At 40.8% G+C, this 23,894-nt stretch overlaps 3 protein-coding genes and 1 non-coding gene across 4 annotated transcripts in view; 2 read left to right on the forward strand and 2 right to left on the reverse strand.

Annotated features, from left to right (window-relative positions):
• Positions 1-2,621: 2,621 nt before the first annotated feature.
• On the reverse strand, positions 2,622-2,704 carry Trnal-uaa. The gene has a single exon. It is a non-coding gene; the product is annotated as a tRNA-Leu (tRNA).
• A 246-nt stretch (positions 2,705-2,950) lies between these two features.
• Positions 2,951-9,654, forward strand: LOC109488055 (ADP-ribosylation factor-like protein 13B). Its single transcript, XM_019792204.1, has 10 exons — positions 2,951-3,250; positions 5,515-5,585; positions 5,795-6,044; positions 6,440-6,545; positions 6,924-7,126; positions 7,275-7,389; positions 7,566-7,680; positions 7,879-8,082; positions 8,411-8,635; positions 8,989-9,654. The coding sequence occupies exons 1-10, from the start codon at positions 3,195-3,197 to the stop codon at positions 9,081-9,083; spliced, it is 1,440 nt and encodes a 479-aa protein (XP_019647763.1). The 5' UTR covers positions 2,951-3,194; the 3' UTR covers positions 9,084-9,654.
• A 3,144-nt stretch (positions 9,655-12,798) lies between these two features.
• Positions 12,799-21,891, reverse strand: LOC109488042 (kinetochore protein NDC80 homolog). The gene is made up of 15 exons (XM_019792184.1): positions 21,792-21,891; positions 21,266-21,538; positions 20,769-20,874; positions 20,401-20,570; positions 19,982-20,084; positions 19,587-19,655; positions 17,918-18,014; positions 17,539-17,630; positions 17,081-17,225; positions 16,503-16,708; positions 15,928-16,092; positions 15,443-15,532; positions 15,087-15,179; positions 14,427-14,669; positions 12,799-13,778 (listed from the first exon to the last, which is right to left on the reverse strand). Exons 2-15 carry the CDS (start codon positions 21,529-21,531, stop codon positions 13,671-13,673), a joined length of 1,953 nt encoding a protein of 650 aa, XP_019647743.1. The 5' UTR covers positions 21,532-21,538; positions 21,792-21,891; the 3' UTR covers positions 12,799-13,670.
• Positions 21,892-22,308: 417 nt separating this feature from the next.
• Positions 22,309-23,894, forward strand: part of LOC109488018 — a 38,846-nt gene continuing 37,260 nt past the window's right edge. The window contains exon 1 of the mRNA XM_019792160.1: positions 22,309-22,539. Coding sequence (XP_019647719.1) covers positions 22,455-22,539 — 85 coding nt within the window. The 5' untranslated portion in view covers positions 22,309-22,454. The remainder of the gene's footprint in view (positions 22,540-23,894) is intronic.

Raw genomic sequence — 23,894 nt, forward strand, 5'->3', positions numbered from 1 at the left:
CACTCAAGAACCAGGCGATGTCCCTCAACGCGTGATCAAAGAGACAAAACGCTCTGGCAAAAGGATTTATCTCGTAGAGTTTGCTGCCTTGCCTCGTTACGGTTATAACATCGAGTACAGCAAGGACTGGGTCCCAGAACAGACACTGATGAAAAAATCGGCTACCTCGTTCTGAAATAATACAGCATAGTCCTTCTGCCTATAGGACGACTATTCCTAATGTAACAGCGATACCTACATGACAAGACGTACCCTATCTTGCAAGCTTTTTCGAACAGTCTTGACCTGTAAGTGATCAATAAAGTGTGACGAACCCTACTGCCTTTTGCGTCGTTGTGTCGATGTATGCACGCATGAGACACACACATACGTGACATAGATATGAACTACTAGTTCACTTACTCCGGAGTAATCATTTACACCGACGGTTATGTATATGCATATGCATATACGATATATCTACACATCATGCACGTGAGGATACACGATACGGACAACCATGACAAATATACTTACTTGCTACAAATAAACTTACTCCGGAGTAAAATTTGTACTCCAAAACGGAGGAATAGTTACTCCGGAGTAATATCTTACTCCAAAAATACTTACTCCGGAGTAATATTGTACTCCGGAGCAACACGTTTATATCGATATATGTATATGTATATGTATATAGATGCACACACACACACACACGCGGGCGCGCGCGCACACACTCCGACGATTATGTATATGCATATACGATATATCTACACATCATGCATGTGAGGATACACGGTACGGACAACCATGGCAAATATACTTACTTGCTACAAAAGAACTTACTCCGGAGTAAAATTTGTACTCCAAAACGGAGGAATAGTTACTCCGGAGTAATATCTTACTCCAAAAATACTTACTCCAGAGTAATATTGTACTCCGGAGCAACACGTTTATATCGATATATGTATATGTATATGTATATATAGATGCACACACACACACGCGAGCGCGCGCGCACACACTCCGACGGTTATGTATATGCATATACGATATATCTACACATCATGCATGTGAGGATACACGATACGGACAACCATGGCAAATATACTTACTTGCTACAAAAGAACTTACTCCGGAGTAAAAATTTTACTCCAAAACGGAGTAATAGTTACTCCGGAGTAATACCTTACTCCAAAAATACTTACTCCGGAGTAATATTTTACTCTGGAGCAACACGATTATATCGATATATGTATATCGATAAATGTACTATATGTACATACACACGCATACCCATACATATTCGATCTTCGCTCGCTGTCGACAGACTTGGACTTGAACGCAGGTTTGTCTCCGCAAGTACGCCGGTTTCTGTTGCCACTTTATACAATTCTCTGACCAACACCCACAGAGCTTCCACCAATCGCCATGAAGTACGTCACCTACTTCACATGCAGACCAATCGACTACTCCGGATCCGCAGAATAAGTCACCATCTCTTGCCATGCGGCCAATCATCTACTACAGACGTTAACTTTAACCACGCCCCCACTTCATGATGCAATCCCGACGGTCCCGCTGTCATGTTGAATAGATTACTGTCAAAGTAACAATATCGGTAGGCGTGGTATCATCCTTCAAAAATCGTTGCCTTGACAACAGATTTCCCAGGTTACCGGGTTCAAAAGTGCACGCTGACCTTTATCTGACCTCCTCCATTGACGTCATGACACCCTCATAATAAATCATATTAAAATATACATAAATTAATTCATAATTGTACATAAATATTTCAGTTATTAATAAATCAACGTAGTCTTTAAAATTAAAAAAATGCATAAATTTGCATAAATTACCAAATTTTGCATAAATTTACATAAATTACCATTTTTCCGCACACCTGTGTAAATTTGGATATATGAATAAATTTGCATAAATTTGCATAAATTTGCATAAATGCATAAATTGGTCCAGACAACCCTGTATTCTACTTAACAGGTACGTGACTGCAGTCAGTAAAAGGTTGGATTTTCGGTAGGGACCAATTAATAGTAATTAATTGGTGCACGTAATACGTAGTAGGTACCTACATATACTAGTACGAAAGCCCATAGGTACATTTAAGCCAATTCTTCGGGGTTGTCATATATTCCCACGGAATGTCCCTTCAGTTATGCCGTTTTCATACTATAAAAGTGCAAAACTTCAACGTAGACAACAGAACATACCGGAAAGAAGGAAATTTATAAAGCGATACACGTGGATCACGGGTAGAAACGTAAAAATTTACTATAATTGTCTTTCGCGTCTGCCATTGAAATGGCGGAGGAATTGTTTGGCAGACGGCCTTGCTGACGCCCCGGGCTTCTGTAGCCGGTATCCAAAACACTTGCTTTGTTACCCTTTACGTGATCACAGTTCAGCGTGCAGGTAGACATCAGAAATACTTGCACAAAAGGCTCCAAATCTACCTGCACTTGGGGGTACGTGGGGAACACAATCGCATTGTTCTACCAGGAAAAAAATGATGCAACCAAAATGTTACACATTTTAGAGATTTCATGACAGTTCTAACACCTGCGGTTCTATTGGTGGTACGCAAAATGTAGTAAAAAGGTGGAAAATGAAAAATATTATGTTAGTACGGCTGGGGTTCGAACCCAGGCGGACATACGTCCATTGGAACTTAAGTCCAACGCCTTAACCACTCGGCCACCGTACTGTGTAATCATGGGAAGGGTGGCAAAACATAGTTATTACCTGGATATGCCATATTTGGTAATTTGACCTTTGATCTTCGAAAACCGAGCCTTAAATTTCGTTTTTATGACCCAATAATGCAACTGAAGGAATTTATTTACTTATACTGGAATGAAAACCCGGATAAAAGCGCTAAATACCGTCATTTATTCGGAAAATCCGGCCAAAACAAAGGTTGTTTACGCGGTTGCCCGGGGCACCACCCTGGTCACGTTACCCCGCGATATGCAAATGAGCCGTCATAACAATGAGAAACATGGCGGCGTTTCGAGGCAGTGCCACGGAATTCCTCTGGATTTCGTAATTTTTTTCCCGTTTCTGAGGAATCCAAGCCCGTGTGACACTACCAGACTATCGCCGAAGCTGTTCTTAAATACTTAGATTGAGAAAAATCTGGTAAAAGCGCTCATCGAGTGTTGAACTTGACAAAAAAACTCGCCGAAACCCAGCCGATGTTAAGCATGATGGGCGGCTGTCTATCTGGGTTGTTGAGCAAGGAAGAGAGAAGGTAAGAAAACACCGGCGATTTCTCGCAAATATCAACAATTTTGTATAATATGACCTCACAGTTATGCGCAGAACATGTTTAGTGTTCGGAATTTGCCAGTATGGCTCTAATTTCACAGTTAGTTTTAGGTAAATCTACCATGATTATGAGAACTTGACGTATCTAACATCCAAGATAATGATCGATTCTGTTGAAATTACACGATGTAACGCTTATTTGGTACTCAAATAACGGTATAGTTTTGAAAAAAATAATTGTATAGTTTTCACAAAAACGATCGTAAATTGGTGTGATACATAAGTTCATGGTTTATCATTCCCCCAAAATTCGCACATCTTGAAATTATGATATTTTTCAGACAGGCAGGGACCTCCCTAAACAATGGAGCAGTGGAGCTCCTCCACCCAGTCCTTATCTCAGCTCCACCCTGTTAATTTTCAAAACTAGTGTTTTTACACCCTTTTCCAGGGTTCTTTGGTCAAATTTACCGATATTTCGCACCCTCCTCCATTCTGTCCTAAATTTCTGGGGAGATCCCTGGACAGGTGTTTTTTGGTTTATGATACAGTCATAAATAACGTTACATTGTTTAACATAAATACAAATACGTAGACACTTTTGATGCAATTTCCGGTTTTTTAATACATATAGTTGGAACTATCTTTGGTCAAAGATTTTATTCAATTTCTACTTCTAGTCCAAATTTCAAAATTGTTGTAGAACATGCAAATAAGTGATGTCACAAAAAAAAAAAAACACATATTCGGACAATAAAGTTGCTTGTTGACAACCTTAAGTTGTCGGTAAGGCCACACCGACTTAATTTTATGGATGACATCCTCTGAAGACCCACAAACTAGTGCGCGCGGGCGAATAAAATAAAAATCCGGCCAAAAATAAAAATGCTACTAAACCACAGGAATACAAAGGCAAAGCTGGTATTGTGCATTTGCGGCTGAAATGCGGCAGAACATAGCGACATATACGACAAGCCGGCACATGCTGGCTTTTTGCGGATTTATGAATCGACACTATACACGTACGTATGTACTGAGGTCTTGAGTCGTGGAGCTTTGGTAGCGTGGGTGCCATCCTCCAGAGTTACCACCGGCTACGTACTGTCGCTATATAGCAAGCTACCATGGACTATTCAGGCCAGAGCCTCTGATGACGTGATCTTTTTTTTTTTTTAGAACAGACGAAAATCAATGCGCGCGCGGATGTCATCCATAAAATTAAGTCGGTGTAGCCTAAGCCTTCACTAATGGATTCTTCTGTAGGTCCATAATTTAATCAAGCTTAGTTAGAACGTTAATGGAGGTTAATGTGTTCAGCTGGTGTCTAGGAGAATAATCCAATTTTCGGTGGGAAAAAAACAACTGCATACCTGTATATTGGATAACACAACAATCTAAGTGCACACTTGATTGTGACTTAAGTGAGTCTAAGTGTGGAGTGAGTGCTCACTTAGTCCATGGGTCTACACACACAAATATGCAAACTCACTGCATAACATTAACATAACAAATGCATCCTTTAAATTAAAACTGTAGTTATGGTACCTTCATTGTTGCATGTCACTATGATCATTTCTACAGTGCCCAATGCTAAAAATCCACAGAAACCATGTTCCGGAACAGCTTGTCGTAGAAGCATTATCAAACTTATCCCTTTATAAACTGAGATGCTTGAAGTTAACAGCTTGCAAATTTTATCATAAAACAGGTATGATATACTACATGTAGTAGTAAGATAGGAGCCACTGTTGTTGCCTCCCCAATATTGATCAGAAACCAGCCATCATTTGACCCACATGTCTCTGTGCACCAGCTGGTATCCCAGCAACTGTACCAGATTTTACCGGTCACGAAATGAGAAAATCTTAGTTGATGACACTCACTGATTGGCTAGAAAACTACATTTGCAAAAGCTCTAGGCAGAAATCCATTTCTTTGTAAGACACCAAATGATTATGTAATTCTTACAATATGCAAGAAATACTCAATCAAGGACTGATTCTTCATTTAATAGTTGTCAATTTCGTATGGAAATGAAAGCAAAAGGGATGCTGATGACAGATTCTTCTGTTACTGGGATCATCGAGGTAGAAGCTGGGATGATACCCAAGACTGCAAACCTCTCCTAGTCTTAGCAACAATGTAGGTTTGAAAGCTGTGATGTCAGCAAGTAAATTAGATTTAAAAGACCATAGCTTTTCTGATGTTGAACTAACCAATAATTGTCTTTGGTCCCACCTGTTCCAGATCTGTAACACTTCTGACAGTAGGACTAGATAATGCTGGCAAGACGTCCACCATCAAAGTAGTTAGTGGAGGTAAGTGTGTTATTACATTGTAGTAGTCTCCAGCTTGCACTTTTGTTGCAAATTCCACATCTAGAACTTAACATATATTTTGAAATAAGAAGGATTTCAAGCAGGCAAAACAACTCAATATTATTACATGACAAAAAGTCACAAATAGGCCAATGGTGTCAGTACATGTCTGTTGTCCACTCAGTAAATTTCATGTTTTGCTTTTACAGAAAACCCGGAGGGGGTTGCAGCAACTGTTGGATTTTCCTCCCAGGAGTTTAAAATAGGACGTTATGACATCACCACCCTGGATTTGGGGGGTGGGAAGAACATCCGTGGGATCTGGCCGCGTTACTACGCCGAGGCGCACGGATCAGTGTTCGTGGTGGACGCCAGCGACAGAGACCGGTTTGACGAGGCCCGGACGATGTTGGAGGATTTCCTGGGGGACCCGCGAATTTCAGGAAAACCAGTGCTGGTGTAAGTTGTTGTACTCATGTGTACATTTATGCGGTACTTAATGGTTTAGAATTAGAGGTTATAAGCAGCATTTGTTAATAAAGAAGAATTTCTTTGGTATTCATTTCTTGAATTTTCAAAACAGGTACGTAGTTGGCTCCATTCAACTCTGCCAAGTTGTTTTTCAAGGGGGCCAGTCTACAGCATAAAATCAACAACATTCTTAATCTTTGATTGCCATTTTATTTTGGTTTTCTTTATTTTTTTCTTGATGCTTGTTTGTATTTCTACATTACATATACTAGAAAAACAACGTACATTCTAGAACACATATTGCAGATGACTACCATTTTAATACTTACACACAAGAAGCCGGATATGTTGTGTAACTTGGTTTGTTCCTCCCCTCCCTGCAGCCTGGCTAACAAACAGGACGTAGAGGGAGCAGCAGATGAGAATGATGTGTGCAGTGTTCTGTACCTGGAACAGATGGTCAACAAGTACAGATGTCCATGTAAAATTGTAAGTACCCTATCATCATCACAAGTGTCATTTATATTAAATTGTATGTTAAATACTAGATCACACTTCCAATGTTATGCTGATTTATATTCTCTAAGCAGATCTTTTGTTAGCCTAGACAGTATCCTATAGCCAAGGCAGTATCCAACAGGCTACTTGACAACCCAACATTCTGCTTCAAGATTACTTTTTTAAAGCTTCTGAGGGAGTGACTCACTTCAGTTGAACATGTGTTAGATATGCACAAAGGACTGCCCAAATACTGTAGGGACAAGTCTTGTAATGTCTACTTGATTTGGCCAGCTCAAAGATTAAGCACTAATCTACACCAGGAAAGATGTGGAAGAAAGTTGAGAATATTTCTTCTGATATTTTCAGGAGCTGAGCTCCACAGCAGCAGGGTTTGGTAAGAAGGTGGACCCAAACATCAGCACAGGTTTCCGCTGGCTGCTGGACCAGATCGGGAAAGACTTCTCACACCTCAGTGTCAGGATAGAGAAGGACCTGGAGGAACAGAAGGAGAAAGACGAAAAGGAGAAGAAAGAAAGAAGAGAAAGAGTGGCAAGAGCCAGAGAAGAGAGGTAGGAAATTTCACTAGATTTGTGGTAAAAGATTTTTGGTAAACCAGTCAACTGTTATTACTATTACTTGTTATCTGACATGAATATGTACATGAACATTTGTGATAAAATCTCAACAACTTTGTTAAATTTTGTCTTTTCATCCTAGGAGAAGAAAAGAAGAGGAAGAGGCCAGGAGAGAAGGCAGAACTATTGAGAAGAGCGATGATGAAGAAGAAGCAGATTTTGAAGGAAACCCTTTCAAACCCATGGACAGAGTAAGGGTGAGTATATGGAGCCTGTTTACCTTGTCATGGTACAAGTCACTCCAAATATTGAAACTCAGAATCCCTCACAACTGTTGTTAGACTAACATTTTAACAGTTTATAGGATGTTAGAAAAAAAAATATGTACATGATCGTTCCATGTAATATAAACATTTTGTGTTTTTATTTACAGGCGGATCTTGCAAAGAGGGACCAAGAAAAGAAGGAGAGAAAGTTAAGAGAAGCAGCAGAAATGGAGGAAAACGAAGAGAAGAAGAAAAAGAAGAAGAAGAAAAAGAAGGCGAAAGGTGAGGTCTCTTTTTATGTGACATACAACTTAAGCATTGTTTCTCGGACATTTGAGAGAAAATTCTTCAGCAAACAATCAAGCTTTGTAAAGGCTTTTTAGCGATTGTACTTGTATAAAATCTTGTGTTAATCACTCAGTCAATTAGTAGCTTAGTTTGTCTACACACGTCTTACGTGTTCAACCTTCTTCCTTTAAGACCCAGATAACGAGCAGCTGGAGAGATTAGAGGGTAAGGAGAGGTCAGAGGAAGACACGACGACGTCAACAAGCAACAACCACTCCTCGTCTCACTCCGACGCCTCGCCGCAGCAGTCCTCACGGAAAGACGACGAAGACGAAGGCATCGAGATCACGCCCTCGAACTCTGACCTCATGCAGCAGAAAACGGAGGAGAGTAGAGGTACGAAGCCGCTCCAGCATTTACTGATAGAGGAGAACAGAATTCAACTTGTTTTTTAGAGACATGAAAATGAAGCTGGACACCAAACAGTTACCATCAATCTGTTGAAACTGTTAATAGAAGACTGACTCATTGAATAGAAGAGGAGCTCAAAAATTTACTTCATAACCAACTTCATCATATCAGGGTGTTGTTTTTTCCAAGGTCAAACCACATTACCAATCTGGAGGATTGATTTTATGAATTTATAAATGTTATGGTAAAGATGTATTACTTTATTCCTATCAGCTGTTCTAACAGTCTAAATGTACCTCTCCCAACCCTACAGAAGAGAGAAAGGAGAAGAAAAAGAAGAAGAAGAGGAAGATGAAGAAGAACAACCGGGTTGCCCCCGGTGATCAGGAGGAGCTGGAGCAGAACGACACGCCCTTCCCATCACCCCGCGGGGCGCGCGCCATCCTGCCACCCATCGGGCCCCCGGGAGAGAGGATGCTGGGAAGCCGGGCAAGCAGAAAGCCAGCACTGGAGCCGCTGACGGAACCCAGTAATGAAGGTGAGAACGAGGTGGCAATTGTTGTCATTATCGTTGTTATTACAAAGCAATTAACTCTACCTTGTCCATCCAATGAACAGGTTAGGTCAATTGGCTGTTCACAAAAAAAAACACAATGTACAAGAAGAAACAAAAATACTCCATGCTGCACTGTTATGGAAAATATGGCAACAAAATGTAAACAGTAAAACCTACAAGCTGAAATATTAAAAAATCAGTTCCAGTTTTGTAATTGAATTTAGTCTCAACCTATAGGCTGTAATACAAATGATTACATTGTAGTACCTGTTTTGTTTCTCGGAAATTGACTACCGATAAGTGAGTAAGTAAGTCCTGTCATGATTTTCTTCCAGGAGTGGCAAAGTGGTCTCTAGCAGAGGATTTAGAAGAGCCCATGTCAGTCAGACCCTTCAGACCAAACTCAGACGACGCTGACATCATCACATGAGGACTGTGGGAGGGACAGATGATTGACACTTCAAGGGGATGATTGACAGGTGCAGGAAATGATTGACAGCTGCAACAAGCGATTGACGGGTTTCTCCATGGACTACAGTATGGTGTAGTTAGGAATGGGAAGGGGATGAAGCAATATTTTCAAACTTCAGAATAATCGTCAAGAAACAGCAAAGATTGACAGATGTGCAGTAGCAGTGGATGAAGTGTAAGATAGGGGGCACTACATGTGCTGAGCTTCTAAATGTGTGAATATTGTTGGGAGAATCATTATCTATGTACAATATGGAGAAGCCCCCAATGTTTAATCTCCACGCAGATGTTTTGGTAGCCAATGCAGCCTGTATCCAATAGGCAAGATAATGGCTAATAGGCTTAATTAGGCTGGCTGTCAGAAAACGGTAACAATCTTCCCTAAAACCTTTGCTTGTGCTTGGAGAGTACCCAATGTGCCCTTGTGCTTCCACTAGATGCCTAATAGTTATGCCTGTCTACTGTTCAAGAGCATGAGAATTTTGAAAACTGAAAATGGTCAGAAGAACATACAGGCGAAATATTGATATGTTTTAGGCTATTTTTTATTACTCTTTTATATAAAAAATGATACTGCCTTTAGCATGTTTTTTGCCATTCAGCATTGTGAATGCAGCTGTCTCAATCCCAACTAAAGCATAAAACTTTAATTATAATATTACTTTGTGTAAATATGTTTGAATCACATCTGTAAGACCTTTTCACATCGTCATTTTTATTTCAACAGAAACTTTTAGATGTCTAATCTCAGCTATAATGTATACAGCTGTAAAAGTAGAGTCAGTTGTATGAGTGTCTATACAACTGTAGGTATGGGTAGTATTTGTTGTACGCTGTCTGCAGAGCATTTCAGTTTTGTGACTGCCATAGGAGAATCTGTGGAAAATTAGACACAGTGCAATGATCATGTTGTATGGAGTGCCAGTTGCAATGGAAAATACTTTTGCAAATGTGCCATATGCACCATTGCTTCAGCTACTTTCTGGAATGACTCACTATCATGTAAAAATGTTATTTTAGACACTCAGAATTGTATAGATGCCTAACAGTAGGCAAAGCCAAACTAACATCATGTCAGTCAATGTGTAAAACTTGAGGCTAGACAGTAGTGTTAGCAGTCTTCACATTGAGTGTGACATTTCTCAAATGTACATTTCCCTCATACGGTAGGACATCTTGTCAATGTTTTCAGCTTCTCAGCAACCAATGTAATCTGCAAAGCATGCTGGGATGCTTGCTGTGACTGTCAGAAGCAGATCTATCCCATCATGCTCTATTATGGGTAACCCTTACAAATGTGTAATACATGTACAAATGTGTTTCTTTACATGTTGTGTTGTCATTTTACACATGTTGCCTGTGGGACCATCAGTGTTTTAGTTGCAATAAAACTGTTTGTAGTAGATAAAAGATACAGATATGAGCAGCAATATGTGTTAGAACTAATTTAACGAAGGTTTTCCTACCAGAAAAGTTGTTAAAAAGCATGTAAAATCAATGTGATACTGTAGATACTTGTATAAAGACATCACAATTGTACATGTTGTTAGGCAGGTACACAGTATAATGTTGCTACTTTTAGGAGGGCCAAAAGTTGTACTGACTTCTCAATGTTGTATCAGTACTGTTGTGACTCACATGTGGACTTTATTAGGTTTATCAGATTTTTTTAAATGGAAAAATGTATATTGATTTAAGTTTTAAGCTTTTATGTTGGCAGTCATAGTATTCACAGTAACTATCTAAAAATCATGAAATTTGTTGTTATGTTACCTACAGGTATGTCTTGTAATGTGTAAGATATTGTAAAGTGCACTCAAAAGTAAAGATTTTATTATTTGTATGAAATCATGGTGTTTTTCCTTTACTTTTAGTCCAAGATAAGTTAAAATCCTTTTCCACTTTTTACCTTCGCCAAGAAGGTTATGTTTCCCATAGCGTTTGTGTGTATGTATGTGTGTGTGTGTGTGTGTTGTGTTTGTATTATACGTGTATGTGTGTGTGTATATGTGCGTGTGTGTATGTGATTTAGCACCGACAATAACTCAAGAAGCTTTGGATGTATTGTCATGAAACTTGGTAGGTGGGTAGGACTTAAGACCTAGAAATAATTAGATTTTGGGCCCCCTTGTGGCTTTCCTAGGTACTGCAGCAGAACTTTCGGTTTTGATATCTTATGGTCTAGACATGGTAGGATCACGAATTGCTCTTGAGCTAGGGAAGAGGTGGCATTGGTATGGCCCCCTAACAGCTTGTTCTGAAACTGCAGGGCAGTTTGTTTAAAGATCCTTGCAGGAGGATAAATCAAGAACCGTCTGACGGATTGTCATGTTTTTTAGTACGTACTAAAAATCATTTAGTGATTGTCTAATTGTGTCATGCATCAGCTTACGTGATGCTTGACATAATTAGATCATAATTATGCAAATCAGGATCTGGTATGCTCAATAAATGATGAGTTTCTATAAATCTGCTGTACTCCATAATACACTTATGACTACTAGTATGTAATTGGGAATGAGAGGAACATCTGAAATGTAGATTGTGTAAATGAAGACCTAATTTGCATAATTAATTGGAAATTGCTATAATTACACAGTGGTAACTGCCAGGCAGTTCATACTTGACGCATTTGGAACTTAAGTGAATGTAAACAATACACAAAATTTATTCAAATCAGGGCCTCATTTGCATGATTTATGAGGAAGTGCAACGTAGGTAGCCATGAACACGGTAAATCTGTTGGAGACTGGATTCCCCGTGCTGAAACTCTGAGTGAGTCTGACGCTGTTTTGACCACTTTAATAATCAGCACTGGAACATCATTGCGGAATGCGTTACTTTTATATATTTGCCGTAAATTTGTTATAAATTTCCATGTGGAACAGGACGCTGGCAACGTGTGAGCTACGTGTGAGCAATACTCACCTTGTCCTGCCACACAGTCGCGGCAGTGTTAACGTTGTTGTTGTTGTTGTGCAGTGCGCACTGAGGATGGTTCCGTCGGCATGCCCTGACTTGTGATTATCCAGACGTTCACCCTGGGGCTCAAACTTTGTGACCTTTTAACTTTTCCTACTACGAGTCACGACGTACTTGTCACCACTCAACTGCCCCCCGACACTCTCTACACACCCTGATACAACGTAGTTGCACGCTTCCAGACTCTTAAAGGCTTTGAACCGTTCCTGTATGTAAAATCTCGGGGGTAAAAAATCTAGTGTCCAGTATCAAAGTTGTTTACCAAATACGAAGTTACGTCAGACTCCACTGGCGGTAGACGGTCTCGATCAAACTGATCAAAACTCAGCAGAAATGGGTCAATCCCAACAGATTCTATCTTATTCCGGTAACGCTATAGTACGAGAGTTGGTAAACACCTCGTGTAATCGGACAATTTACCTGACTTTTCGACGCTTGGAAACTCGCTGTGAAGAGGGACCCAAAAATGGCGTCGCACGGGACGAGGGATGACGTCATGATGACGTGTGTTATATAAGCCCTGTTGATAGGCTGTCATTGGGTGGACAACTAGTAATGCAATCCATGATGCAAATGAAATGAGGATCTTATTTTCATAATCAATGAGAAGAAAGTATAAATCACTATAATTTCGTCAGGCAGAATGGTTCATCATTTGGCGAAGGTATGAGATGGTGGATACTGGTAAATACTAGTAACATGACTGATTTTATTAAATCAAGATTCAAGAGGATAACCAACTCTCAGTTGACAACAAGATATATTTACACATTTGTTAGAGACAAAATGACAAACCTTTTTGCTCACATAAAAGAGGGTCTACTACACATAACTACCAGAGAATTATTTCTTTGGGTAATCACACACCATTGACAGGAATTCTACTTCTAGACATAAACTACATTTTGGACAGAATACTTGTAGCAAGGGAAAATAATATGCAAAACAGAAAAGGAAGCACAAAATAAGGGCCTTTACTTCTAACTTTTCTCTCAAGTGTTTTATATAAAAGCTCTATAAACTACAACAGCCAAAAATATACAGGTATTTTTATACAACATAGAAAACATGATTCCTTACACTAAAGTTATACTAAAATGGTTTATTGAATGTAAAATAAACGTGAAACTCACAATTGTAGAATATCAAATATGGCAATGATTTTCTCTTTGAAAAAACGTAGGATGGTTAACAAATATATCGATCAGTCTAAATTGATAAGTCCTACTTCAAAATTCTATACTTTCTGCAATACTAAGAGTAAAAAGAACTTTTCCAGTTCTAGCCTTCTGGCCCTATATATGATCTATCTTAGTGTTTGTGATAATGTGATGTTGCAAATATTTCTTCACTTCCAGCAACAGTTTGGACATAACTGTGGTTGCTGTGTTCAAATACTTGTTACTTCTGACAGGCAAAAGAATGTGGTAGAAAGAATAGCATGTGTAATGTACAATGTATGGGTGTCTGTTAATGTATGAATATGAATGAATGCCTGTTAATGACATAATAACTTTTACAGTCACAAAATAAAATAAGAGGTTATCTATCCCAAAGTTGTGCACTACTGGTGTGCAGCGGTGTCAGACAGGAGTTTGGATGTGGGGATTTCTGTCTGCTGTGTCTCCTGTAGGGTAGCCATGGCCTGGGACTGGAGGCTGGAGAAGTGGTCCTGTAGATGGGGAAAATACGTGAATGTAAGAAGAAGCAAAACAATTCCTGTATCTACTCATTCAAGCAGTTAACTATACTTACAACAGTTAGGTTTGCAATATGAAAAAAAAACTGTATAGCTCAGGGACTTCTTTTAAAATATCTTTCAATCTCTTTAAAAGTCAGGAATAAGAAGAAGTAAGCATTTTCTTAGCAGCCTTTGTAACTCCTTTTTTGCCTAATGAGTCAGTGAGTCAAACTTGCCTTAAGCTCAATGTCTCTGAGTTAGTAAGGGAGAAGAAATACTGCTTCAATGAGCATTTGTTTAGTGCCCATAAGTGGTCCATGTGACTTTGCGCTGAGCAACCTTTTTGAAAAACAAACAAAAAAACAACTCAATTTTACATTTGGCACTGAATACGAAAAATACCCATTGTCTCATATCTGCACTACACAGGTGTATGTAAACCGTTCCTCTCAACTGTAAAAACAGGTGTAAACCCTACCTCTCACCTGTATCTTATCCTGATGGGCAGACGAGCTCCACACACTGCAGTACCATATCTGCACTACACAGGTGTAAACCTTTCTTACCTGTATAACACAGGTGTAAAACCTTCCCCTCACCTGTACATCTGTACAACACAGTGTATACTGTTCCTCTCACCTGTATCTTGTCCTGATGAGCGCAGACCAGCTCCACACACTGTATCATGAAGTCCACGTACTCCGTCTCCTCCCTCTCCCAGTCCTGTACCCTCCCCACGGCAGCCTGGTGCAGGTCCTGCAGCTCCTGCAGAGCCTCGTCTTTCTTAGCCTCCAGCTGCTGGTGGGTCAGCCGCATCTCCTGCAGCTGGTTCTGTACGTCCTGGACCTCGTCTGCGTGCTTCTTGTACTCTCTAGACATCATCTGGGGGTGGAAGGGGGAAATAGTCCTTATAAATAAGAACAAGAGTTCCTCAGAGCATTAAGGAACAAAAACAGGCACATGTAAGAAGTTTTAAGTTTCAAAAGTCTTTTGAAACATGGGTCCAAATCTTTTCCGTACTAAATCAACTGTCTTGGGAGAACATAAAAGTTCTTCTATCTTGAAAATTCATACATGGATTGCTCATTCCTTGACAAAGACTGGAGTAGCACAGTCGAAACTTCGGGTAAGTCCAATCTCTTGTGTTGAAAATCAGTCAAAACTGCTTCATAATAAAAGATCTTTGATATCCTCTAGAGCTATCTGATCAACAGAACAAATGAAGCCTAACCTCCATGGTGGAGGTAATATAGACATGATACAAATGAATGTAATATCACTAGCTGTTTTGTTTCTGACCTCCTTCTTGTGGTCCAGTTCCTCCTCGATCCTGCGCAGTCGTGTCTCCATCAGGCCCAGCTCTTCTCGCTTGTCATTTATCATGTCTGTAATCTAGGCAGGCAGAGAAACAAAAATTTGTCTGAAACTTCAGTATTGTTTTCATTATCAAATGTTCTAACTGCTGGGCAGACCCATTCAATTAGCATAAGTCTGTCACAACCAGGAAGAAAGTAGCTCTGCTAATCTCCAAGCAAATCCTACAGCCATTAGCCACCGAATGTATATCCCTCTGGCCAATGGATACTGGATTGCCACTGTAGGATCTGCTTGGAGATTAGCTCTTTAGTTTGAGATCACTGTTTTTTCTTACACACCTGTTCGAGTGACTCCTCCTCTGTGAGTCTGGCTGCCTCGATGCTGTGGCAGGTGTCGGCAATCTGCTTCCTCATCTGGATCAGAGCAGGCTGGAACACAAACATGAAGAATGTTAACATGGGGAGAGCTGGCAGCATGGCTAGCTTTAGGACAAAATGTTATGCTGTTCACAAATCAACCAGCCAGCAGGCTAATAAACGAATTCACCTTGCAAATGCATAATCCCCAAACCTGTGATGATGATATGATATACAGAAAAAGTCCTCAGGCCAAGAAAAAAATGTTGTGTTTCCTGTTTCAATTTCAGTCATGAAAAAATTAGGGTCGGTAGTTAGGGATTATCTTTTTATGTCCCTTGCAGGGGTCCACACACACAAAAAAAGGGCTGAGATTGGCAGTTTTTTCTAGGGTTCTTCGGGAAACAGGAAACAACATTTTCTTTGTAGCCCTCATGACTTTCAAAGCACAACAAGATGATATTTACCTTGATTGTTCCCACGAAGTCGACCATTGCGACCTGGTTGGCCGTGCTGCCGGCGTTGAACACCAGGCGCATCTCGTAGTCCACGCCGTGGGCGTTCTCTGCCGTCGGGGGGATCAGCTTCAGCTGGCGGGCCAGCAGGTTGTACTCCTGCACTACTGACTGCATCTGGGAGAGGGGGAAAATACAGACCTAAGCTTATTAACTATACAAAACGAGGGTGGCAAGATTAGGGTTGTTGACTCAGTGTTGTGCCATTGGGAAAGGTACTTTACAAATTACACCTATTCCCTCGCTCAACTCAGACTAGTACACTACACAACATGGAAGATGCTTGGTTAGCGTGTTACACTATCTCTTGCTGATTGGGCCTTTACGGGCCTGACCAGTAGAAGGGCTGCTAGAAGTGTGATGTAGCTAGGTACGGAAGGTGCAAAATGAATCCTGGGGCACAAGAATCAAGTGTTGAACACTGGGAAAGGTTTTGAAAGAACATGGCACATTGTATTCTTGCACTACAGAAAGCATCTGGATAAAACTCTTCATTGCTGAGCTTCAGAACAAACAAACAAACAAACCTGTTCCCTCTGTTTGGACTGTTTCATCTCCAGCTCCCAGCACTGCTGCTCCAGCCGCTCGATCTCCTTGTTGAGGTCGTCTAGGGTCATGCTGAGCTGCTGACGCTGGCGGTTCATCAGCTCCACGTCCATCGGGGAGAACTCCTGCGTGTCAAAGATCTGCTGCAGACGCACGTTCTCCTTCTGCTCACTCTCCAGCTCCTGGCCTGGAAACAGATGGAATCCAGTAGATAAAGTTATAGTCCTTTCTGCAGCCATACATGGTGCATATGGCGGCACCCTTCTCTTTTTCTGTAGCCTTTGGGCCACACAACTTGCAATCACTATAGTGCAGCTTAAGTGTTTAACTCCCATACTCTTTTCTATTGTCAGAATGATATCATCTGTGGTGCCCTACAGTCAAATGATAAGACTAAGGGATAGATAAGATGAGGAAAGTCTTGTTCCCAAATGTTGAGTGCTAAGCAAAGAAAGCAGCCCCTGACAGCAAGAGCTAGACAGTGACATACACTTGCCAGGATTGCACCATTCACAACAGTTTACTGTGTTTCCTTACACAAAACTGTACGGATACATACGTTTGAGCTGCAGTTCCTCCTCCAGCCGCAAGGCGTCCTGTGTGAGCCCGCTCTTCTGTGCCTCCAACTTGGCCAGGTGGTCCTGCAGCTGTTTGGCATCTTTCTTCAGCTGGTCACGCAGCTTTGTGGCCACAATCAGCGGGTCCTGAGGGAAGGGGCGATGTGATCTTGTGGTTAGGATTAGAAATCTAAAGGTTCTGGGTTCAAATATCTGACAGGCCCCAGTGTTGTGTTCTTGGGGTAGACACTCAACTCAGGTAAAAATGAGTAACTAGCTTTTGTTTGGGATGTACATGTATAGCACAAGGTCCCACATTTAAGGAGAGGTACACTTCAAGCACATCACACTTATCGAAAAAAGTTGGGGTCCTTACAGTCAGACTTACATAGCTTGTACTTATTTTCAACTGTCACTTCAGTCTTATGATTCAGTGAATATTGTTGAGCTAGTGTCAAACCTCCTGCTTCTCCAGTTGTTCCAGTTCCTCCTGCAGCTTCATGTTCTCAGTAGCCAGTGTCTGCAGGTCCTCAGCCTTTATACCACTGGCTCCTGTAGGAACAGTCATGGCTACAATCAACCAATCTACCAACTTAGGAGCAGTTTTGCCATTTGAAAGTTGAAGATACATTTTTAGTTACCGGTACTGAACATTAGATCAACAAAGTAGAGCTTGAAACAAGAATGTCATGTCCTGTTTCCATTTGGGAAGTGAATTTTCCACTTTGAAAGAGAACAGGCAGTGTTTAAACTTTGCGATGCCTCTAAGTCTTTAGACGAAGACTGTTAATGATGTTTAAACTGTAATCTGCTGCTGGAGTATGTTTCTAGACACTTACTGAGTTCCTCCTCCATCCTTGTGTCGTACTGAGTCATCATGTCATCATTGCCCTCCAGGAAACACTTGTACGCTGCACTGCTGTACTCAAACAGGATCTGGGGAAATATTAGTTATAATGTTAACCATTATACCATACAATTCCTCTGCAATTTTCCTACTTTTAGTGCAAATACAGTGGCAGCCAGTTAATTGCAAAACGCTTATAAGAAAAAGTCTGCTAATTGAAAAGAATTGTGAAAACCCAAACCGTTTCCCATTGACACCATTGTTTATCACGCCCCTTATTTGAAAAGCCAATGCCGGCTAATTGAAAAAAAAATTGTCAAGTTGCAACACATTTTCAACCAAAAACATGCCAAACAAATCACCAAAATCGGCGGAAAATTTCTTATATCAAGACATCAAGCCGCCAAAAGGAACGAAGTTGTCTGTTTTGAACCACAAAGGAGGCCGAAATTTACGTTGATCGAGCGGTCGGGCGCACATCGGCACTACGTAATGAGAAGCGCGAGCCGGTTCATAGCCGCCAAATGCGGCATGCTTTTGTGTTCTTTTAGCCTGTTTATTCCAAGAACGTTTAATTTCTCATACAACTCATTTTTTAATCATCAAAACCATGTCTCTACTTGTGTACTGCGCCATTATTTTGAGTTTATTTCGACTGCGACACGGCGCTATCGCCGCATCAACACGCCAAATGTGCCGCGAAAAAAAACCGCATGGAATGATGGGATACTGCTACCCACGCCGCGTCCGCCATCTTTGTTTACTTCCCTGAACGCTAATGCGAGAGATCCCCGTCAACTATCGCAAATTTCCATGTAACCTACGGACATCGTGAGCTAAAAAGTCATTAACATTGAAATGAACAGTTTATTGTTGCATTAGTTACGATAATTTTCGTGTGCTAGCCGGAGTTTCTGAAAATTAAGCGATCGAAGCGATCCTTTGTGCTATCGACTGCTTTCATGACGATCGTCTGCATTTTTGTCTGTACGCTACTTGATTGAAGTTTTCCGTTAATCAAACTTTATTTTTTGCTACTTTCGTGATGTAAAAGTACGTACAGGCTGATGATTGTGCATGTATTCGTTGCTTGTTTTGTACGTAGCAAACGTAGCATTGTTTATTCGTTCGAGTAGAGCCTGCCGATAGCACATGATGTCTAACGTATCGCGGCGTTCTTCCAGTCTTGGAAAAAACGAAAAAAAATACATGTGTACGTCAACGAAAAAAAATTAAAAGCAAATTTACCGATCTCAATAAAGTTCACTGTTTTTAATGCGTAAATGTGACTCGTGTTTGTATTCTTTGTGTCGTTATTTGTGTTCGATGCCCTGTCCACCCCCCACCCCCATAGTTTCAATGAAGGCCGAGAGTTTGAGCCTCAGAGTCTCTTAATCGGAAAGGCCGGGTATTTGAAAAAAATGTGCTGACAAATTGGCTTTTCAAATAAGCGGCTTCTACTGTATAATGCTTTGGTATGCTGATGAAGGTTAGACATCTAGATTAGACTCATAGGCAATTCAGGCTTTACTACTGGATACAATACCATGCAAACTTTGGAAATGAAAGGTAGCTGGTTTTATTCCCTACAATTCTTAGCAATAAATTGTTCCAGAAGTTTTTTGCTGCATGAGGAAAATGATGCTCCCTGTAGTAGTTACCTTGTTTTCTGAGTTGGATTCAAAGTCCTCATTGAACATCAGCTTGTCTCCATCCACCCTCATGGAGTACTGTAACAAACAGCACAAAAAACAACTGTATTAGTATAAAAAACGTACAATCTTGTTACACAAATGTAGGTCACAAATACTTCAAAATGTATGGACGACAATGTATGTGTGTGTCTGGTGGGCAGTGTAAGTGTGTGTGTATGTGTGTGTGTGAGTGTGCATCTGTGTTTGGTGAGTGTGTGTGTATGGTGTGTGTGTGTGTGTGTGTGTATGGTGTGTGTGAGAGTGTTTGTATGTGTGTGCGCATGTGCATCTATGTATAGCGTGTGTGTGAGTGTGGGGGTCTCCATGTGTGAAAGGGGGAAGTATAGGTGAGGGTTCCTTACCTTGACCAGCTGCAGTAACCAGTGCAGAGCCCCCAGGATGTGAGGCCATGTATGGGGGGTTCCAATGGTGAACATTTGACTCTTACTGAGCGGGAAGGGATATCTGAAAATACAACACAGGAACAAGAATCAAAGTATGCCATGGGTAGAACAACCAATAGCTTTAAAAGTTCAACTTTATATTATTACATTTGGTTTACAAATATTATAGCCTTAATTCTATACCAAAATGGTATGATTGGTATCTACTATCCAGACTACTCATCAATTACATGTAGGAAAGGTAATGCCTGTCCCAAAACTTTTAAGGCCAAGCAGTATTTGTGTTAAATCTGCAAGGCTAAAGTTTAGGTAACAATTGTTGCAAACCACACAGATTCATAGAAGAAGAGAAATATTTGATTTCTACACTTCCTCACCTGAGATCCTTGAAGATCCTAGGTATCTCTTCTTCAAACTTCTTGACGATCTGGAAGCAGGGGTCGAGGTGTCCGTACAGGAACTGCACGATGGCTGTGAAGAGTTTTGTGGTGGGAGGAGACATCAGTTTCTGGGAGATCTGGTGGGGGAAACCCTGCATGGACAGAAACTGGGACACAAACAACAAACTTGTTAGCATCATGGTAAGCCTCGTGGTTGAAAAAAAATGTTCAGCTTTGCAAGCTATCAATATACTGTAGTATCATACCAGATGGGAAAGATACTTCTTCCTTTGATGCCCATGATCATGATAATGATCGTTCTGAGGATGCTCATTTTCACCTGAGCAAAGTTAGGAAGTTCTTACCTCAATGATGTCTTTAGTCATCCTGTGCTGCAGACTCCTGTCCGAGAGTTTACGTGGGTCCTTGATCGAGTCTCCGAGACGACTTTTGCCGTATGCACTGGAACGTCTGAAATAAAAATGGACATGTAATATTAACCATCGATCGTAATTCGAATGTACAATGTGAACCAGTCACCCTGATGAAGTTGACAGACGGTCACCGAATCAACGGCTGAATAAAACACTTGGTCATGTGAAAAGAGTCTCAAACTATATTCACTTACCAATCTAATGATACAGTAATGAACATGAACCATGATATTATCATAATTAGCCATCGTACAACAAACAACACACACATACAGATAGCATTTAGATCCAAATGAACGACAATTAGCAGTACACTGTAGGGTGTAGGTATTCCGAGGTGAAATTATTTGAGTACTAAGAGAAAGTCATGAATCTGGACAATCAGACAAACAAACAAACAACAACAGATAAACAGGTATGCCTGTCACCTCTGGCTGGCTGCCATGCCCATGCCCATGCTCTTCCCCCTGATGTTGGAGGCCCGGGGGATGCCGGTGGAGCTGCCGGTGGACAGCCGGCCGAAGCTCTGCCGCCCGAAGTTGGACCAGGGCCGCGGCACGCCGGACTGGCGGTGGGACGCCGAGGAGGACGCCGCCGCGGACGGGCGCCGCACGTTCCCGCCCATGTCGGACTTCACGTGCACCCGCATGGGAGCCAGGGACGAGCGGCCGCTACTGGCGCTGGAACGTCTCATGGTGACACTGGGGAAAGGGACAGAGGACTGTCAACTCCGACTTCAAGACATCAATAATTTTAGGCAATATTTTTGCATAAATTATTTGTCAGATGAAGCTGCAGAGTTTCAACGCTCTCGTTACCATGATATACCATGGCCATGTAGCGATGTTGTTACCCTGTTACAAAGTCTAGATGACTAGATATATAGATCTATATAACATGAGAGCTACCTCTGCTAGCTCATTTGTATGAAATAATTAGTAAGAAACGAAATACCTGTGAAAATACGAGGTTTTTGGCTGAAAAACAACAGGAAATCTCACAAACACTTCCGAATAACAGTCAAATATGGCGCCGGTTCAAATTATACGCCTGCGCACTACCACTATCACGTGATCCTGATTGCCTTACTCTGCAGTTTGATTATGAGCTGCTAGATGTCGCTGCTACACTACGAAACATTATAAAAATGACTGTCAATAATAAAGGTCTAAAATTACGCCTTGTAAGAAACGAAAATACATTTCTCATCTCCTTAATATTGATTTTTCTTCATCTTCTTCGTAGTTGTTGTTCAAAAATACCATATCATGATTTCTCTTTTTATCATTTCAACCGTTATATCATTTCTTTCAATCCATCTTTGAAAAAAGGGAACAATATTGTATGGTCTTTTCGAGATCTTTTTAGGGATTTGGAATCTCGGAGCCAAAGTCAGTGAAAAAGAGTGTATGTAGAAAAAAACGGGGCAGCCAGGCAACGTCACAATCTTCCCTCCCCACATCTGCTTGGACATTATGCAAATGAGTCACCTGATCCGTGTTTGGCCCTGGCTACAAGATGGCGGACAGTTCAAGTTTTGTGTGTGCGTGATGCCGGAGTTTTGGTCGTCCTGGGCTCCGTCTGAGGTCGAAACTGTCGAAATAAAGACATAAAACGATGCACTGCCCTATCTGCGGGTGCCGGGTGGAGTCTGAAGAGCGTCTGCACGAGCATTACCTCAGTAACTGCCCGGGAAATACAGGTAAGGACGCGTTTTTTTGCCAAAGTTGCTTTGTAGAGAAGTTGTTGTCGTAACTGATCGAACCTTTACCAAGTAGGTTTACATTTCAGCCTCTTTCTTTGGTCTTACTATTACAACTATTGACTTAAGAGCTTCAATAGGAAACAGAAAGAAAACTTTTTTAAACATCCATACTTTCGATATAATTTTTCATATCTGATTCAGAATCAGATATGAAAAATTATATTCTGAATCTGAAACTCTTCTTTTCGTCGATTAAGGTATCTCAATCTGATATGACTTTTTGTGATTTTGTTTCACACACAATTTATTTTAAGAACAAGGTTTCAAATACAAATCTTGTCGGCATTCATGGTAAAAATTCTGAGCCCCAAACACTTGCTCCTGCTCACATGTGTGCTGCCATTGTGGCGGCAGGTGATGTCAGGTCATGAATTTTTAATGACCACTTTGTTACAATAACAGATGCTCATTTCCTCTGCGGTTAGCTGGTTTTGTTAACATGTTTTCAGGTGAAGGAGGTCAATTTTACCTGTGCATACCTGTTGTACAGGTAGATATGATACCTGATGTTCTGGATGACTGTACAGGTGACTGAGGTGAGACAAGAAGCAGCACACCTGTCTTAAGATATTGCTACCTGTTACTGAGTAATTCCTCAAGACCACCTGTTGGAATCGGGACAATTTCCTTGTTAGGTTTTAAAGTTCGTGACCGGGATTACTACAGGCAGAGCCTCCTCATCCCGAATATGGTATCAAGGTTTAGATATCTTTCTGACTTTCATGTTTTCAATGAATAGCAAGTAAGCAAAAGTTTGCAATAATTGATTGGTCTTGACTTTTTTTAGATTTCTGTAAGCTACTTCAGAAAGCAGCGTACCTACTTGTTAAGGTAAAGGTAACAAATCTCTCTGATGCATCCTATTTGATCAAGCAAGTTCTTGATGAAACAGGATCCAAATTATCCCTCTCACTGAAGGATTAGACTGCCATTAATTCCTGCACATTCCAAATCCTGTTGTCTCAGTGACTCTCTTTGCAAAGCTAATAATGGGATTTTCTGGTATCAGCTGGGAAAACTTTTCATTATCTACAAGATTATCACTTTCTAGACATGAAATGTTTTCACCTGGATAAGTAAAAACCTGGTTAACAGGTCTTTTAGTATATGTATTGTAAAGTTGTGTACCAGTGAGTACAAATTTTATCTGGGACAGTCCTCCAGTTTGACGGCACAATACTTCCAGAAGAGTAACAACCTAGCAAACATAATATAATATAAGCAAAGATTGGCTCAACTTTTGTCCAAAGATTTTAAGACTCATGAAGATAGATTCTAGTTGCACAAATTGC

Source organism: Branchiostoma belcheri, unplaced genomic scaffold, assembly GCF_001625305.1.
Source record: "Branchiostoma belcheri isolate BF01 breed outbred unplaced genomic scaffold, Haploidv18h27 scaffold91, whole genome shotgun sequence".
Taxonomy (NCBI): Eukaryota; Metazoa; Chordata; class Leptocardii; order Amphioxiformes; family Branchiostomatidae; genus Branchiostoma; species Branchiostoma belcheri.

Coding starts and splice junctions, on each gene's coding strand:
- LOC109488055 (XM_019792204.1), top strand. CDS start 3,195: ATGTTAAGCATGATGGGCGGCTGTCTATCTGGGTTGTTGAGCAAGGAA. Junction 7,390..7,565: donor AACCCATGGACAGAGTAAGG/GTGAGTATATGG, acceptor TTTTATTTACAG/GCGGATCTTGCAAAGAGGGA. Junction 8,083..8,410: donor GAAAACGGAGGAGAGTAGAG/GTACGAAGCCGC, acceptor CCAACCCTACAG/AAGAGAGAAAGGAGAAGAAA.
- LOC109488042 (XM_019792184.1), bottom strand. CDS start 21,531: ATGAGACGTTCCAGCGCCAGTAGCGGCCGCTCGTCCCTGGCTCCCATG. Junction 20,085..20,400: donor AGGATCTTCAAGGATCTCAG/GTGAGGAAGTGT, acceptor TTGTATTTTCAG/ATATCCCTTCCCGCTCAGTA. Junction 13,779..14,426: donor CTCATCAGGACAAGATACAG/GTGAGAGGAACA, acceptor CCCCATCTACAG/GACCACTTCTCCAGCCTCCA.